Source organism: Arabidopsis lyrata (assembly GCF_000004255.2).
Source record: "Arabidopsis lyrata subsp. lyrata unplaced genomic scaffold ARALYscaffold_5, whole genome shotgun sequence".
Lineage (NCBI taxonomy): Eukaryota > Viridiplantae > Streptophyta > Magnoliopsida > Brassicales > Brassicaceae > Arabidopsis > Arabidopsis lyrata.
In genome coordinates this window covers 6807817-6825640 of record NW_003302551.1, presented here as the reverse complement: position 1 = coordinate 6825640, position 17824 = coordinate 6807817, and the positions used below count along the sequence as shown (strand labels likewise).

Below are 17824 nucleotides of genomic sequence, written 5' to 3'. Positions count from 1 at the left end.
TTTAGGTCTTACTTGGTGGGCTCCAAAGTAATAGTGCACACGGACCACGCGGCTTTGAGATACTTATTGGCAAAGAAGGACGCGAAACCGAGGCTACTTAGATGGATTATACTTTTCCAAGAGTTTTATTTGGTTATAAAGGACAAGAAAGGAATTGAGAATGGAGTCGCGGATCACTTGTCTAGACTTCGGGTCGAGGAGGACATACCGATAGATGATAGCCTCCCCGAAAAGAAAGTCTATGTGCTCGAATATTTGAAGGAAGAGTATCCCGCGGTTATGATTTTGGAAAGCATGGAAGATGACCTTCCATGGTATGCCGATTTTTTGAATTACTTGGCTTGTGATCAAGAGCCTCCAATGTTCCATGGATATAGGAAGAATAAATTCTTGCGAGATGTGCAACATTATTTTTGGGATGAGCCATTTTTGTATAAGAGATGCTCCGATGGTCTTTTTAGGAGATGCATTTCAAAAGAGGAAGTGAAGGGCATTCTCTACCATTGCCATGCATGCATCGGAGTATGCAGGACATTTCGCAACATTTAAAACAGTGGCCAAGGTTTTACAAGCAGGATTCTATTGGCCAACCACGTTCAAGGATGCTCATGGGTTTGTTTCTTCTTGCGACGCTTGCCAAAGGAAGGGCAACTTTACAAAGAGGAATGAGATGCCACAACACTTTATCTTGGAAGTAGAAGTATTTGATGTGTGGGGCATCTATTTCATGAAAAAAACCATTTTCTCATGGAAACCAATACATCCTAATGGCGGTAGATTATGTTTCAAAATGGGTGGAAGCTCTTGCGAGCCCCACTAATGACGCCAAGGTTGTGCTAAAAATGTTTAAGAAAGTGATTTTCCCAAGATTCGGTATACCACGAGTGGTTATTAGTGATGGGGGATCTCACTTCATCAACAAAGTTTTTGAGAACCTTTTGAAGAAAACATGGTGTGAAGCATAAGGTTGCCACTCCTTACCATCCTCAAACAAGTGGCCAAGTGGAAATCTCCAACCGATAAATCAAAGCGAGAAGACGGTTGGGAAAACAAGAAAGGATTGGTCCACCAAGCTTGACGATGCGCTATGGGCATATAGGACGGCATACAAGACACCCATAGGAACCACACCTTTCAATCTTGTCTATGGTAAGTCTTGCCATTTGCCGGTTGAGATTGAGCACAAAGCTTTTTGGGCTACAAAATTGTTGAACTATGACATAAAAACCGCTTCGGAAAGGCGGTTGGTCCAATTGAACCACCTCGACGAAATAAGGCAAGAGGCCTACGAGAACACAAAGATCTACAAGGAGAGGACTAAGGCTTGGCATGATAAGAAGATCTTACCAAGGGAGTTCAAGGTAAATGACCAAGTGCTGCTCCTCAACTCTAGACTCAAGTTATTTCCAGGAAAGTTGAGATCTAGATGTTTTTTACCCTTTCGCATAAAGGAAGTGAAACCGTATGGAGCGGTAGTGCTTTGGGATGTCAATGGTGAACACTTCACGGTGAATGGCCAGCGCCTTAAGCCATACCTTGCTGATGAGAGCATGCCAAGCAAGGGAAAGTTGACGATCTGTTTAGCCTTTCTCACAACAACTTGCTCCTCTTCCTTATCATCTCTCACAACTTCCTCAAGCTCTTTTCCACTTCTAAGCATTATGTAAAATGTTCCCTTGGGTTTGCTTCCGGTTTACCGGGTAGTGTTCCCATGGGTCTCTTTGATGAAGAGGCGGTTTGAGCAACTTGGTTGTCAAGAGATTTGACATGAGAGGCCAAAGTTTCAAACTTCCCATTAAGATCATTGTACATGTTGTCCACTTTTGTGTTCATCTCAATGGTACTTTTCTTTTGTCCTTCAAGGAATTGTTGCAACATTAGCTTCACCTCACTATCTGGTGCAGTTGGAGCAGAAGAAGAACTCCCTTGAGCTTGGTAAGGGGCTTGGTAAGGTGCTTGGTAGGGCGCTTGGTAAGGTGGTCTTTGTTGGAGCAGTAGCCCCTCTAGCTTGGAACCCTTGGTTGAAAGGCCTTGGTTGGAATCCTTGACCTCTAACATAGTTCAACTCTTTTTGTGGCTCCTCATACCCTTCAACACTAAAGTCTTGGTACCCTTGATATCCACTATACTCTTCACAAGAGTTTACCGTCATCTTTTCTTTTGGTCACGCTTCAATATCTTATCCATTTTTGCATTCAGCTCTTGGATGGCATGATGAGATTCATCATTGTTTTTCCTTGTAGTCCGATCATAATCCGAGCCATGACTCCCATTGCTTTGTGCGAGATTCTCTACCAAAGTATAAGTATCGGCTTCCTCAATTGTTTGACTCATGAAGCTTCTCGTAGACACCAGAGCTCTGGAGAGGTTTAAATAACTCGACTGAAAGGAGAGGAACGAAGTCACATCTCTCGCCCAAGTTCAGCGGACTCAATCGCACCCTTCCTTCGTCGTATAGAAGATAGTTCCGATCGTTGAGTTTAATGGGAGACACAACTAGTAATATTGATATTGGAAGGAAAAGGATAAGACTCAAGAGAACCCTCCATGGCTCTTGATACCATGTGAGTGTTCATGGGCTTCCAACTCAAAACCAATTGGCAATGAGTGGAGAGGCCCATGTCCTTTATATACTAGTGTAGGTCCCTTCTCACTTTCAATTAGGGATTCCTAACAAAGGGAAGTCTGGATACTTGACACAGGTTGTTCTTTCGGAAGAAGAGAATGGTTTGTGAGTTTATCAGATGCTGGTAGTGGAACAAGTAAAGATGGCAAATGACACCATGTCAACAGTGAAGGGAATAGGAAGTGTGAGACTGAGAAATGAAGATGGTTCTACTGTTTTGCTGACAAAGGTGAGATATGTCCCCAGGGTGAGAGCATTACTAATCGGGGAAGTTTGAACTAGCTGGAGAGTCAGGATCTCTTTTCGAAAGCTATTATCAACGTTCAGCGATTGAATTACCTTCAGTAAATCTAACCAGCTAAGCTACCCTTTATAATTAAGTTAAGAAAGGGCAGTTCTGTCGATTCCCAATCTCGAAACTGAGAGTGCGAAGTCACAAGCTGATGGGCTATATATATGTGAAGTTCAAAAACCCAGTTAAGAAAGGAAAGATATAGCTATCAAGCTGAAACTTGAACAGGAATTTCCCTAGCTTTTCACCTTTCTCGTTAGTACACTATCTTTCACCCTTCCACATCTTCTCTTTATTATTGGATGGTTTATGGTCAAAGAGCTTAGGCTGTGTATCCTCAGCTGTTGTCTGTTCAGTATTCTCACTGGCATCTCCGTCTGTGATAACATTTACTTATCTCCTTTCACTCTCTCCTTCTCCTCTCCTTCTTCCAATCCCGTAGAGAGGCCTGGAAGAATTTATTGAGAATAACAAGACGATTGACATCTTAAATAAAGACATCATGCCCTAGACGCGAAGGTTAGTAAGAGACCCAGGTGAATTCTGCGAAGATAGAAGAGCGGACTTCTGAGGAGACTGGAAGCCTATAAATAATAGGAATGGCGAACTGGAACCTCATCCTTTAAAGGGTTGGTGTATATTTGTCCTATTCGTAAAGACCCCGACCTTGCGTCAGGGAAAGTGGGGAAAACCCCTAAGACTCTACGGGCTAGCCGGGCCTAAAGGAGCTTATCAAATTCCACCTATGTAGTGACTCGCATTCAACAACTAAGAGTCTTCCTTGCTTTCGTCACAAATCCCATCTCTTTTTTCTTGGTTGGACCAACCGGCACCAGCCATTTCCGTCTTCCTTAATTGGGAGAGTCAGAATCAGTCTCTCTTTTTTTGACGTATCAGAAAGGGCCTCTCTTCTACCGCCCGAAGTTTCTATTTATGCAAGTATCTTCACTTCAATACCCCAGCCTATACATTTAATGATAACCGAACCCAAGCAAGGAGCTTAAATCTTGTCTATTTCCTTGAATGGTCGGGTTGGAAATTCTTTTATGTGCCAACGCAGGCCTATCACCTAATCTCCACTGCGAAATCCTTTGTTGGAAGGCTTGCTGATTTACACCTCTCTCCGCCGCTTCTTAACAGTTGACTCTGCGAGATTAGCACTTTCTTAGTTACTAACAGATATATCTTTTCCGCGCGAGCTAGTTCAACAGTTCATTCTTGTAAGCCCCCTTGTCAGCCACACTAAGACTTCGGGTCATCATTACCTTAGTTGAAGGAAGAAGCCCGGCTATTTCAGCTCTGGGAGGAAGGACTACTTTTTTTCACTCTTTTGAGATGCGTGAATACATTGATTGAGAGATAACCTGTTCTGGAAAGAGCAGAGGTTAACAATGCTAAGATGGAAAGCAGACAGACTTCCATTTCTTCAGTAGGAGAGAAACACTCTTTCTTGGTTGACTGCTGGGAAGCTTGACTTGGTCTCAAAGGCTTGGCTAGAAGGCAGAACTCTTTCTTTAGTGGCCCCAGAAGAATCATTACCCTAAAGCAAGGGAATCAACGAACGATCTACGAATATCAACAGCTTTTCCCACGGTAAGAGGTAAGGGACAGGGTGAGGAACGAACAAGTAGCTAGGCTTTCCTGGTGGTTATGAAAGTAGCTTACCCTTTGCTTAGGCGAGTGCAGTCACTTCCGGATGAAATGATTTGAGTCCCTAATCAGTAGCCGTTCCTTCAGCTCTTCAAAGCCAAGTCAGCAGCTATGATATGAAAGCATTTCTTTCGAGATAACCAGTCCAGGTGCTCGGGGAAAGAGTTAACCGTAGCAGTCTAAGGCCGAGATGAATCGATTGAAGAACTAATTCACTTATCTTATATAGGGTATAGGGAATCACCCATTCTTTGAACCTCAACGCAGATAACATTAGATTCGTCAGAGTAGCTAACTCTTCTTTATGTTTAAACGATTCCTTTGAACAAATCCTAGTTAGTTAGCTTGGCACAAGGAGTTGTCTAATCAAAAGGCGTAAGCGCAGCAGAGCGCAGCAGTTAGAATATCATCCGCATCTGGCTTGATGACAGCTTTCCCATTCATAAAGTATACTACTCTTTGGTTCATTACCCTCTCCCCGGCCCGGTATAATGGAAGGAAGGGAAGGAAGGATCGCCCTGGCAGGAAGTTCTCCCAGCTGAGTTAGGTGTTAGGAAGGTAAGCTCAGTTGGGAAGTCAGTTCTCCCTGGAAGAGGAGTAAGGTTAGGAAGCTAAGCCCGGTTATAGGAATGGGAGATAAGCCTAGGAAGGTAAGGTCAGTAACCCAGAGAGGGAAGTTAGGTCTTCAAGCCTTGGTTTGTTCTTCCCTTGTTCTTTCTCTTAGTTCTCCTCTTTTCCTAAAACCCTTCTCCGCATAGAAGCCTAGGAAGTCAAGGAAGTTGTGTTGGTCTTTCCCAGGTTCCTTGTTCCCCTGTTGCCCTAAGAGAAAGGCTGTTGTGATTCTACGGTTTAGAGCATTTCCATTTTCCCGTGTTTTGAGCTTGCCGATGTTTTCACTCTTTGAAATCATAACAAAAAGTGAAGAGTTGCATTTTCCCGGGAATTTTGGTTGTCAACTCAATTCATACTTAGAAAGCCGATCAAAAAGAGACAAGCGACACAAACCCCGGTATTTTGGCTATCGATGATTTCACTCTTAGGAATCGTGGAAAATGATCAAATTTGCTAGGTTTTCGCCATGGTAGAAGGCAACATTTCTCTTACCGATGGGTCCCCAAAGAGTCAAACTGGGTTGCTAGGTTTTCCACTAGGGGTAGAAGCCAGATTCTACTTTTTCATGTCATCCAAAGAGTCAAAGGGCCTTGCTAGGTTTTCGCCATGGTGGAGTGAAAACTTTTTGGTTTCTCATGTGGTCTTACGAAGGAAAACAAGGTTGCATCAATTCGTCGCTATATGAGATGGAAAAGTTTCGTTTTCATGCGCTCCATAGAAGTCAAGATGAAGGTTGCATGTCCGCAAAGACTATTAGCTCGCGGTAGAGCTGTCTTTGCTAGCTTTATTGCTGGCTCTAAGCCTACCTCCTTATATTATAAGGTGCGAGTCTTCCGGGGTAGCGTAGCAGAGCTGGAGGACCGAGACAAGCGGCTAATGCAGCTAATGTAGCTGGGAGGATTTGGACAGCATAAGCCAAGAGTTGACTAAGAGAGTATTGGAGCTAGTGCACACTGAGGTCTGTACGCCATCCCTCTCCTGACATCAGTACCTCTGCTAAAAAAGAAGCTCTCATCTTCTGAGACCAGACAATTTCCTTGTGATAGCACTCTCTGGTATGGCTGGGTGGGTTGCGCAGAGGAGTTTGAGGAAGGTAGCTTCTTCTACGCGGGTACGCCTATGAGAATAAGTTAGCACACTCCTAGCGAAGCAAGCTATCTACTCTTCTGTGCTGTCCTGTCCTAGCGAAGCAAGCTTTGAGTGCTCCTTAATAGTAATAGTAGGAGCTTTCCTCTCCAAAGGGAATCCCAGGATCTCTGGCACACCTAACTCTTTCCTTTAGAATCCTTATTCTTGGCAGTTACATGACTAGCTGGTATTCTCGCTCGTACAGTTAAACAAAGGTGTACTGTGAGCAGCTTTTGTTCTAATTCTTGGGTAGACAGTTCCACTAGCTCCTCCTCAGCTTTAGTCCCATGCTTTAGTCTTCCTTTTCCTTTTCAGGTTTGGAAGTATAAAGTATCATAGTTTCATAGATGGCTAGGGAGTTGGGTAAACCTTAGTTCTTATAGGGAAGGTGAAACCAACTCTCCCTTTTCCTTTCCTAGCGAAGCAAGTTCTCTCTACTTCTCGGTATTCCTCTGCTTTCTCTAGCGCAGTGCTGGGTTATTCCTTCCTAACTGTTATCTGTATACTCCTAGCGAAGCAAGCCCGATAAACTAGTATTGCACACATTCCAGCACACACCCGTGGATGAAGATTGGTCCCTATCTCGTGCTAAAATCAATTGGGTGCCACTGCCACTATAGTATAAACGCGGGCGAAAGACCCTAAGAGTCAGTTTACCCCTTCCCAGGAGTGTGCTCAACCAACCAACTTAGTAGATTAGCTGCCCATCTTCACCTAACCTAGTTGACTTACTTATCTGTGTTCTATCCTCTGTGCTGGGATCAGATCAAAGGAACTCTCCTGAAAAGGATAGCCAGTTTAGCAACTTCACAAGGGTGTGTTGTAAACAAGCGTAGCCCTGTGTTGGCAAAAGGGATTAACTACGGAAGGTAAGAGATAAGATTCGGAACTAGCGCAGCAATCTTCTGATAAAATAAAGTAGAACTCCCTGCTTACTTAGCAGACTTAGCTTAGTTCCTATCCATCCATGGAACTAGAAACCCATCAGCATTAGCAACTGCCCAAAAGAGCCACCCTTCGCGCTACCTATGAAATATAAGGAACGTCAGTTAGTCGACTAAAGGGATCCTTAGACCCGGACTCCCACGACTATTAAGAAAGCACTGCTCTTTCTTTCTTCTTTTGCATTTCCTACTGAGGAATCCATTGCAAGAGCTCTTCTTCCCCCAAACTTATTTTCTTAGAGAGGCGGCCCTTCACCTTAAGGCCTGGTTCCAGTAAACATAGATAGCGGGGCATGTCATGGAAAGATATCGACGCAATACAAAGCTGCTCGAGCTCGCCGTAGGAAACTAACTGGCTTAGTCATGCCTATTCCCACAAAACAAACAGAGGAGAGTCTTTCTTCATGCAAGCAAAGGAACAAGGCAGATAAGCTAACTACCTTTTCTCATCATGCACATTCCCAACGAACCAAGAAAGAGACTCTTTAATCAAAGCTAGCTACAGGGGAATGATCCGGCAGGCGGAGAGTTTGATTGCGACAGTCCAGCCTCCTTTCCAGCCCTTATATATAATATCCCCAATCCCTGGTTTCGACAGCCAGCGTTTCTCAAAGGAGAACTTTCCACAAACTGACGCTTCTTCGGCCGCGAAAGTTCTAAATATGGGCCTATGATCCGAGCCCATCATGTCCAAATACTCCATGTGGACACGTGGAAATATGCGAAACCACTCATCGTTCCCAAAGCTTCTATCGAGGCGGCTAAGGGTAGCCTAGCTTCTTCTGTCATTAATGAATCTCTCCTCTTCTTCCTTGTAGCTATTCAGCAAGTGTTGCTAGTTGAGCGATTACCCTCGTTAGCTCTCTTTGCTGTCTAGTTTCTTGACATTCCGAACTAGAACTTCTTATTTGATCTACAACAGCAGAATCACAGCTATAATCAACAGATAGAAAGAAATAGATGTCCGGGTTATTAAGGATGGATAGGGTATGGACAGCCGTAGAACTCGCGAAGCATGCATTAGAAGCAGATCCTACTAGGGTTTGTGAACCTACTCGGCGGGGTAGGAGATAGATATGTTCCTCGTAGGGATGACCTAGTCGAAGGAAAGAAGATGTTCCCAAAGAGATGTTGAGGAAGGATAGCAGTATACATAATCTTAATGCAATCAAACGGTTATCCTCCTTTTTATAGGTATCCAAACTCGGAAGATGTTATGAGACTGAGCCGGCTACCGTACTTCGTGCTGGAACAGGGGTTCCTCCTAACAATGGATCCACCACAGTAGGGGTTATATCACAACTTATTCCCATCCGGACAAAGAAAAGGAATAGTAGTGAAATGACAGGAACAGGAACGACAGCTTTCATTGCTACGGCTATTGGCTTTAGCTCTACTATGGCATTCCCTGTAGTTCTTGGAGTAACTCAAACTCGAACTCCTGTTCCATCAAGTGATTTTAGGCAAACTGATTCTAGGGCTCACGATAAGATATACATTTTTTTCCTTTCCTTAGAGGGCCACTTTCTGAATTCCATTTTTCTGCTATTCCCATTGAAGCAGTAGTTGAAGTAGTGGCATTCAAAATAGAAATCTATGTCAAAGTGCTATTCATGGCCATTGCTAAGTACGCAAATAAGCCAGTTAGATATTTCTTTGATTTCCAAGTTAGGGATCTAGTTCCAAGGGAGGGCTAGATCAAGCGCATCTAGTGTTGGAGAAAAAAGGGCATCCAATGCTTCTGCCATCGAAAATGGTTAAGCCCCTACAATAGCAGCGGGAGGATTTCTCGCAGGGAATTCTGTAACATCCCTATAGCCAGAGTCAGCCGACAAGAGTTTCTTTTCCATAGTTGGGAATGGAGTGCTCCCTACGACAGGAAATCGGTGTCGTGGTGGTTGGTGCTACGAGATGGCAATTTCTCGTATAGAAGAATAGATCCGCGGACCTATTGATTTACCATAGATGCGAACCGATCGACCCCTACCTAAGAGAAGATAAGTAGTTCTTCTATCGTTCAAGGGCAGGGCGAAAACGAAGATAGGATCGTGGCCCTTTTCTTGTTTCTTTTGTTTGTGTCCGGTACTTGCTCGAATCCTTCTCGTTCGATCCACATTCCATAGCTTATTATTTCACAAAGGACTCCGCCATTGAATAGACTATCTACAACTTTTTACGTGAGATCTGATCTTTCCTCCCTCACAGCGATTAGTTCAAATCGAACTAGCTAGATTCTCTTGCTCTAGGCCTTTTCTTTTACTATTCCTATTCCCTGCTCTACTTAATGTACGAGGAGGAATAGAGATCGACAAGCAAGAGTCAAGCCTCTTTCCTGATTAGCGAATAGTGCCTCACTTTCCTTCTAAGCTGTCATCAGTCTCAGACAAGAAATAAGATCAAATAGAATCCGATTTCCGACATTCAAGAGTAGTAAAGCATCGAAGCAAATAGCGTAAAAGGATACCTATCGAATAGGCTCTGGGACTTCAGGATCCCTAACCTATTGAACCTAGTGTTCAAGCCTAAACCTGACTCCCTCACTCGCTCTCTTTGCCGACAATCCCCGGAAGCAAGCCAGTAGCTAGAGAGGATAGGATGTGATCGAAGCCGCTGGTAATACCCCTATCTGGAGTGAACTCTCCCCTATAGTGGACTGCGGGGGTATTGACATATAGTTAGAGTCAAATTAAGGAATTGAAACGGAGTTGCATTAACTTGATAAAAACACGTGTCCAATCGCTATAGAAAGAAGTTTCCCAGAGTTCTGTCTCGGAGGACTGATGACCTTCTATTGAAAGAGTGGAAGGTAGCAGATGGAGATAGAGATTGAACAGTTGGTGGCCCTACGAGGAAGTCTACCCATTTCACTAAGCTTGAAGCTTACGGCAACCGCTTTCCTTATCCGTGGGAAATAAATGGAGGATGGAACTTTATATTGAACATTTATAGGCTTCGGCGGATGCCGAGTCGGCAACTTATTGACTTAAGGTACGGATGAGGCTTATGGGGAAGGGGGCTGACGCTTAAGCATCGGCTAGTGTAACCACTCCAGTCCATCTTTCGTATCCAAGCCAAGGTGGGCGCTTTACACATATGATATGGAGATCTAGTACAGTGAACAAGTAAGGTAGGGGCGTATCTAATCCCTTCTCTTGTGAGATCTTCTTTCTCTAAAGGAAGCATAGATAATAGTGGTTTCAATCAAAGTCTGTGGAATTCATTAGATATCCCTGATGGATTAAGGCGTAATACATAATTGAAAGGGGTTCCTCCTATCACTCTATTACTGGGGACGATATGAAAATGTGTTGGCACGGTTCCAACTCGTGAGAAAAAGGAGGACTTTGTGAAGAGCTACCAAGCCTTGAGAACAGAGCGAGCCTTACAGCTTGAAAGATGGATCAAGAAACCTTGGGGTAATTGTTGTGAACTCATTAAACTACATCCCAACTACCAACAGGAAGAATCCTTCGCCACATACCTGATCCCTACTATCCGAACGGAGGAATGAATACTCTTTAAACAGAAGCTGACAGTACGGATGCTAACAGCAGAGGATAGCTTCGATCACTTGGAGTACTTCCCACCTTTCCTATACAAATGAAAGACATCACAGTAAAGGACAGGAATACAGCTAAGCCACATACCATCACACATCATGCACAGCTATTCCCAAGATAGTGACTTTTGAGCCAATGATCCCTATCAGTAGTGATTGATTACCCTTGGGATCTGAAAAGTCCATTTTCTATTAGCCGAGGTTTGCCATATAAAATCAATACCAGAGAGCCGGAGTGGACTGCTTTCGAACGACAGGCTGATAGTTGAAAAGAAGCCTAAGTCAGCGACTGAACATTGCCTTGGGACAGAAAGAGAGAGAAGGGCGAGTCAAGACTTCCAGTTTTATGAAATAGAAGATCCAGATCTTGGAGCACCTAATCAACCAGTTGAGGAAGAGGAACGAAGGTACTCGACCAGAAGAAAAGGTTAGAACCTGCTCGGCCGACTAAAGCTAAAGGGATAGGGGAAAGAAAACTGCTTGAATAACTAGTGGGTTACTACTCGATCGACTAAAACAGAAGTAAGGGAAAAAAACCACCATCATACTGTCTTTTCCCTTAAAGAAAGTAAGGCATCCCAAGGCAGGGAAGGAATCTGAACCAAGGAAGGATTCTGCTGGAGCTGCAGTCTCGGAGTTTCAAACTGACCTTTAGGCACTGACGTGACTCTTCCACTTGTTGATGAGGAGAGGGATTGATTACTCGACTAAAAGGAGAGGGTAGCAGAATACCATTAAGAAAAATATCCCATTAGTGCTGCTCTTTTCTAAGTCAAATACCTAACAACGAGAATCAGGAGGGAGCTTCTGGGTAGCATCAGGAGACTTACTTACTAGAAACTAATAAAATAGTGAAGGTTGTAGAGAAGGCTTCTTATAAGATAAGGGTACAGTAGCTCGTATCGAAGAATATTCCCGAGATGTGAATCTCACTAAAGCATTTCAAATAAAGAGAGGGGCCAAGCTTAAGAATTCGCTTTCCAGGACGTACTCAGGGCAGGGAGACAGGGCGCAACAATTGTGACTGGCCATTTTGATCGATGAGGGAAGGCAAGGCCTTAACCAAGAGTCATCGCATTCGTCGCACCAATCATAGATAGAACCCGATCCTTGGATAGAATCCATAATCAGAAGTTATCGGTACCCTTAGCATCTTCCCTTTGATTAGAATGTGAAGGTCCTTGGTTCGGGCAAGCAGCGTATTTAGAAGCCTGCTACCGAAATGGAATTCCTCGGTCGATAACTTTCATGATAAAGCAGAATTCCGTTGGACCAATAAGTACCTTCTCGTTTCAGTCGAGTCACTGAGCGCCCACCGGGTTGATTGAAAGTGCCCCTACGGACTGGGACACCTTCTTCCAGAGCATTCTCACCATCTGTACTAGCCTTGCATGAAAAAAGGATGAACCATGAAGAATTCTCCACTCTATGAACTCATAGCGCTCTTGGGATGGGCATGTGTCTTGCAGTAGGTAAAAGTGAAAGAATAAATAAGCACGAGGGAGATGCTAGGCTGATCAAAAGAAGAAGGATTAGCGAGAAGTATATCTAACTTTCTTCTCCAATTGCAATTGACTGATTATAGATTTTCTATATTCTTTTTCTATTTTCCTAGCGAACTAGCAGCTCCCCCGCCCTACACAGGATTGGATACTGAACCTGATCAGATAGACCGATCGGTGCGTAAGATGATGATAGTGACGCACTAGGTTTTATTTGATCTCGCTACCTACTATGTATACTGTTATAGGATTCTAAACTACCCTAACCCATCCTCAAGAACCCTAATCACTACTCAAAACTCATGAACATGAACATAAACCCATAAATGCATAAAAACTTCATATTAGCAAGATCTCAACAAGATGAACAACTTTGTAGAAGAAATCAAAAGCAAATACTCAATAGATTAAGAGAAATCTGGATTACAAAGATGAAGAATACACTAATTGTTCTACAGAATAAAACTTAGTTTCCAAATTAAGAGAAACAACCTATTTATAGCAAATACTAGAAAACCCTAAATCACAAGACGACAAAGTATTAAGGCGGTTTACGGAGACATTCGACCTCGTGCGATCGAGTGGAGAAGTCGAGTAAAGCTGGCGCCTTTGCGATTTCTTGCTCACGTCATGATGCGATCGAGCACTTGGTCGAGTATGTTCTCGAGTCTGGCTTCATCCTCTTCTCTTCCTTATGCTCAATGTCTGGTTGAGTTGAGATCTGAGAAGACTATGAAGCTTGTGATCAAGTGGCTGTGGGGAGTGGAGATTGAGCATCCAGTCGAGTGGCTGAAGAAGAGGGTGCTCGACCACGAGGTCGAGTGGTGAGTCGAGTTGTTGCCTGGTGATGCAATCGAGTGCTTTGAGATGATGGTTGCTGAAAGTACTCGAGTGGTGAATTGAGCATGTGGTCGAGCACAATGATGGAAGCTTGCTGGAGAATGGTAATCGAGCATGTGGTCGAGCATACTGGTGGGTGCTGATCCACTTCTTCTAATTTGCTTCCCAACAGCTCCGAATCACCTGAAAACAACTCAAGAATGCAACATGTATGCAAAACTATCCTAATCATGCAAAGTGATAAAGAATGGTATGAAACAGTGATGAAATGATGCTAAAGTGATGACGAATGAATGCTCAAAACCAGTAAAATACAGAATTATCAACTCCCCCAAATTTAGTCTTTGCTTGCCCTCAAGCAAACAATTAAGAACAAGCCGGAGGAGAGGTTTGAAAGCGGGGACTCAGAACCAAAGCATGCAGACAAAGCAAATGAACTCAATGTCCAAGTTAGTAGTTGTGGAATGCATAGAGACCAAACTCTACTTAAAAACATTAGCCATATTCATCACAAGACAACCTAACATTTGTTCCAATCTACACACACCTTTAGATCATCAATTCCCTTTAACATTGATTAAGCTCAAACCATGAATCAAGCAAAACATTGTTGAAGAACTCATTTGGTTTAAAGGACAAGGCTGAGAAACAAAGATGGTTCCTCTGTAAATGGTTTCAGACTTTTTCACAATAACAGGGAACTCTCATGAATGGACAGAGCTTTAGTAGAATGCTAAAGGTTAGAACTAACCTACGCATACAAGAACAGACCTCATCTACCCAAATAACCATAAGCATATCAAACTCTATAGATGGTCCTATCTCTAAACCCCCAAAAAAAATGATCCTAATTCTACCCTTTGCACTCAAGGCATGTTTCAATAAACTTTTGGATCAACCCATTCTTTCCTTTTGGTTTTGTTCTAAAGAGAGGTTTTCTTTTAGATTTTCTAGCGGATTGGGACTTTCTTTAGCAACTAAGACTCTTCTTTTCATCTCATGACTTAAGACATTTCTAGGCTTTTGCCTTTCTTTTTACTTTGCACATAGCCTAACTTCTTTTATTTTCAAGCTTCCCGAATCCTTTACTAGACTAACATGATATTCTTTTCTGTTTCACTTCCATCTCCTAAGAACAATAACACTTGTTTTTCTTTCTCATTTTCTTTCCAAACACATTCCCAAACCCAAAGTAAAACTCCCACCTAGTCCTATCTAGCCCAAAAAGCGTGGACTAGAACTACATGGGATACTATTCTTGTCGGTTCATACCTAACACTTTCTACCAAGCTCAATCCGGAAATAGGCCTTACACACACACAAATTTATTCAGGGCTTGAAAGAAAGGTTAGGTTCAGGGTGGGGGAAACTGTTCCAGTGATGGGGATCAGCTACTTGGATTAGCAAGAGTGGTGGAAGGTGAAAGAAAATCCAAGTATGTATATTGGTAGCCACAAGTTCAACAACAATGCAAAGACATGATAATTACAAGTCAAGTTCAGGTTCTAATAGATAGGGAAAAGAATCACATCAAGCATGCTTCAACTAAAACAAGAGAGTCAAGTTGTGAATTCCAAATATGGTGCAGTCTTAATTCAAGTTCTATCACAAACATTAAACAACTAACAACGAGGGCATTGAATTCATTCAGTAAGTGAGCAAGCTTACAAGGTTATCTCATCATCATCCCCTATGCATATGCAACAATCCTATATGAAACATTCTAGACTCAATCCTAAAATGACAATGCAACTACATGAACACTCTGTTTTTGTGAAATCATTTTCAGAAATTTTTCAAATTTTTAGGGTGTGTTCAATGACATAAATGAATGCAGACAATATGTACAATGCAAGAAAAATTTGAAAACAAGAACAAAGCAAACACATCAGATACTTCCTGAGCTCTCCCCCAAACTTAAATTACACAGTCCTCTATGTAACAAAAATTTGGAAGTACTCAGGACAACACCAAATAAAGAAAGAAGACATGAGATGGTATAAACAATGGTGAAGTGGAGTTGTTACCTCAACTGAAGAAGGATTTGATGTGCTCATCAATGCCTGCTTGTGTGTACTGCCAAGCCATTGAGGAGTCTTGCGGTTGTGCTTCTGCTTCTTCTCCTACATCATACTCGACTTCGTCATCTCATTACCATGTGGCTTCTGTTGATCGAGTATAGTGATGATTTTTAAAAATTTTGGGCCAAAATCATCATATCTTGACCACAACTCTTCATCAGCATGTGACCTCGCGTGATAGAGTGACATGTTGAAACTTCAAAAATCTTGAGACTAAAACCCCATTGAAACTCGATCGCACAGCTTCACTTGCTCCTTGCCCCCGTGGTCGAGTATTCTGTTGAACTCTCAAATCCAGAATCCACTTTACTCAGCTCATGACACTTATCTCCTGAAAGCACTACCAAAATGCATTAAAAATAACAAGGAAAGTAAAAATATGTACAGGGATAGACATGGGACTTCCTCCCAAGTGAGCTTGTTTTAATTCATTAGCTTGACTTCCTTACGCCCTTAAACATCAAGAGGGTTTGGAGATGAACTGAGGTCATCTCTGGGAGGATTTGATCTGCTAAGTATTTCTTGAGTCTTTGGCCATTCACTGTGAAATCTCCACTCTTACCAGCTAGAGTGACTGCTCCATAAGGGCGAACTTCAGTAACACAGAAGGGACCAGACCATCTAGACTTGAGCTTTCCTGGAAAAAGTTACAGGCGAGAATTGAATAGCAGCACCTGATCACCAACTTGGAAGTCTTTGGTGATGATCTTCTTATCATGAAAAAGCTTGGTCCTCTCTTTGTAAATTTTAGAGCTCTCATAAGCTTCTAAGCGAATCTCATTGAGATCATTCAGTTGGATCAACCGCTTCTCCTCGGCGGTTTTAATGTCAAAGTTTAGGAGTTTCACTGCCCACATAGCCTTTTAATCAGCTCAACAGGTAGGTGACATTATTTTCCATAGAAAAAGTTGAAGGTAGTTGTACCAATAGGGGTCTTGAATGTTGTCCTGTAAGCCCATAGTGCATCATCTAGCTTTGCAGACCAGTCTTTCCTTGTAGTCCCAACAGTCTTCTCCAGAATTGCTTTTATCTCACTGTTGGAGATTTCAACCTGACTACTTGTCTGTGGATGATAAGGAGTGGTTACCTTATGCTTCACTCCGTGCTTCTTCAGTAAGTTCTCAAAGACTTTGTTGATGAAGTGTGTGCCTCCATCACTGATGACAACCCTTGGTATACCAAATCTTGGGAAGATTATGGTTTTAAACATCTTCAGAACCACTCTTGAATCATTTGTGGGACTTGCAATGGCGTCAACCCACTTGGACACGTAGTCTACTGCTACTAAGATGTATTTGTTCCCATAGGAAGAAGGGAATGGTCCCATAAAGTCGATTCCCCAGACGTCAAAGATTTCTACCTCTAATATAGGATTTTGTGGCATTTCATTTCTCCTGCTGATGTTTCCCTTCCTCTGGCATGAGTCACATCTTGAAATGAACTGCTGGGCGTCTTTGAACATGGTTGGCCACCAGAAGCCTGCCTGCAGTACCTTAGATACTGTCTTGAAGGTCGCGAAGTGACCACTATATGTTGAACCATGGCAGTGAAGCAAGATGCCTTCCACTTCCTCCTCTGAGATACATCTTCTGTAGATTTTGTCTTTACAGAGAGTGTAAAGATATGGCTCATCCCAGTAGTAGTGGTTGATATCTCTGAAAAACTTCTTCTTTTCATAACTGGTCAGGTTGGGAGGCTCTACTTCGCAGGCCAAGTAATTGACATGATCAGCATACCATGGAGATCTTCCTTCAACAGCATTCAGTTGGTGAAACTCATTCCCACTGTAATTCTTTCCAAAGAATTCTGTAACCATGAGTTGCTCCTCTGGCATCGAATCATCAATAGGGACTTCATCATTGATCCTCATCCTTGATAAGTGATCAGCTACACCGTTCTCTATACCCTTCTTGTCTACTATTTCCATGTCAAACTCTTGCAGAAGTAGTATCCATCTCAATAGTCTTGGCTTAGTGTCCTTCTTTGCATAAATGTGTCTCAAGGATGCATGATCTGTGTAGACTATGACTTTAGAACCCACCAAGTAGCTTCTGAACTTTTCAAACGCAAAAACAACTACTAATAACTCCTTCTCTGTTGTGGCATACTTCACCTGAGCATCATCCATTGTTCTACTTGCGTAATAGATGACATGGAGCTTCTTGTCAATCTTTTGTCCTAAGACTGCTCCTACAGCGTAATCTGAAGCGTCACACATGATTTCGAATGGATAGTCCCAGTTTGGAGCTTGGACTATTGGAGCTGAAATCAGAGCTTCCTTGATGAGTTGAAAAGCTTTCAGGCATTCCTCATCAAAATCAAACTCTGTTTCCTTACACAGCAGCCTTGTCATTGGTCTTGCCAGCTTGGAGAAATCCTTGATAAACCTTCTATAAAACCCAGCATGTCCCAAAAAACTTCTCACATCTTTGACACTCCTTGGTGGTTGCAGCTGCACCATAACCTCAATCTTTGCTCTGTCAACCTCTATACCCTTCTCTGAAATCTTGTGCCCCAATACAATGCCTTCTTTGACCATGAAATGGCATTTTTCCCAGTTGAGTACTAAGTTTGTCTCTTCGCACCTAGA

General features: G+C 42.8%; 2 protein-coding genes across 2 annotated transcripts; one reads left to right on the top strand and one right to left on the bottom strand.

Moving 5' to 3' along the window:
• Positions 1 to 1229: 1229 nt before the first annotated feature.
• Positions 1230 to 8223, bottom strand: LOC110228191. The gene is given in 6 exon segments (XM_021024804.1): positions 1230 to 6248; positions 6250 to 6297; positions 6678 to 6769; positions 6867 to 6995; positions 7245 to 7281; positions 7384 to 8223. Coding segments are annotated over 6 exon segments (435 nt in total). The 5' UTR covers positions 7456 to 8223; the 3' UTR covers positions 1230 to 6191.
• On the top strand, positions 7954 to 12555 carry LOC9311616. Its single transcript, XM_002877171.2, is given in 4 exon segments — positions 7954 to 8019; positions 8151 to 8211; positions 8214 to 8293; positions 8447 to 12555. Coding segments are annotated over 4 exon segments (579 nt in total). The 3' UTR covers positions 8819 to 12555.
• The last annotated feature ends 5269 nt before the right edge of the window (positions 12556 to 17824 follow it).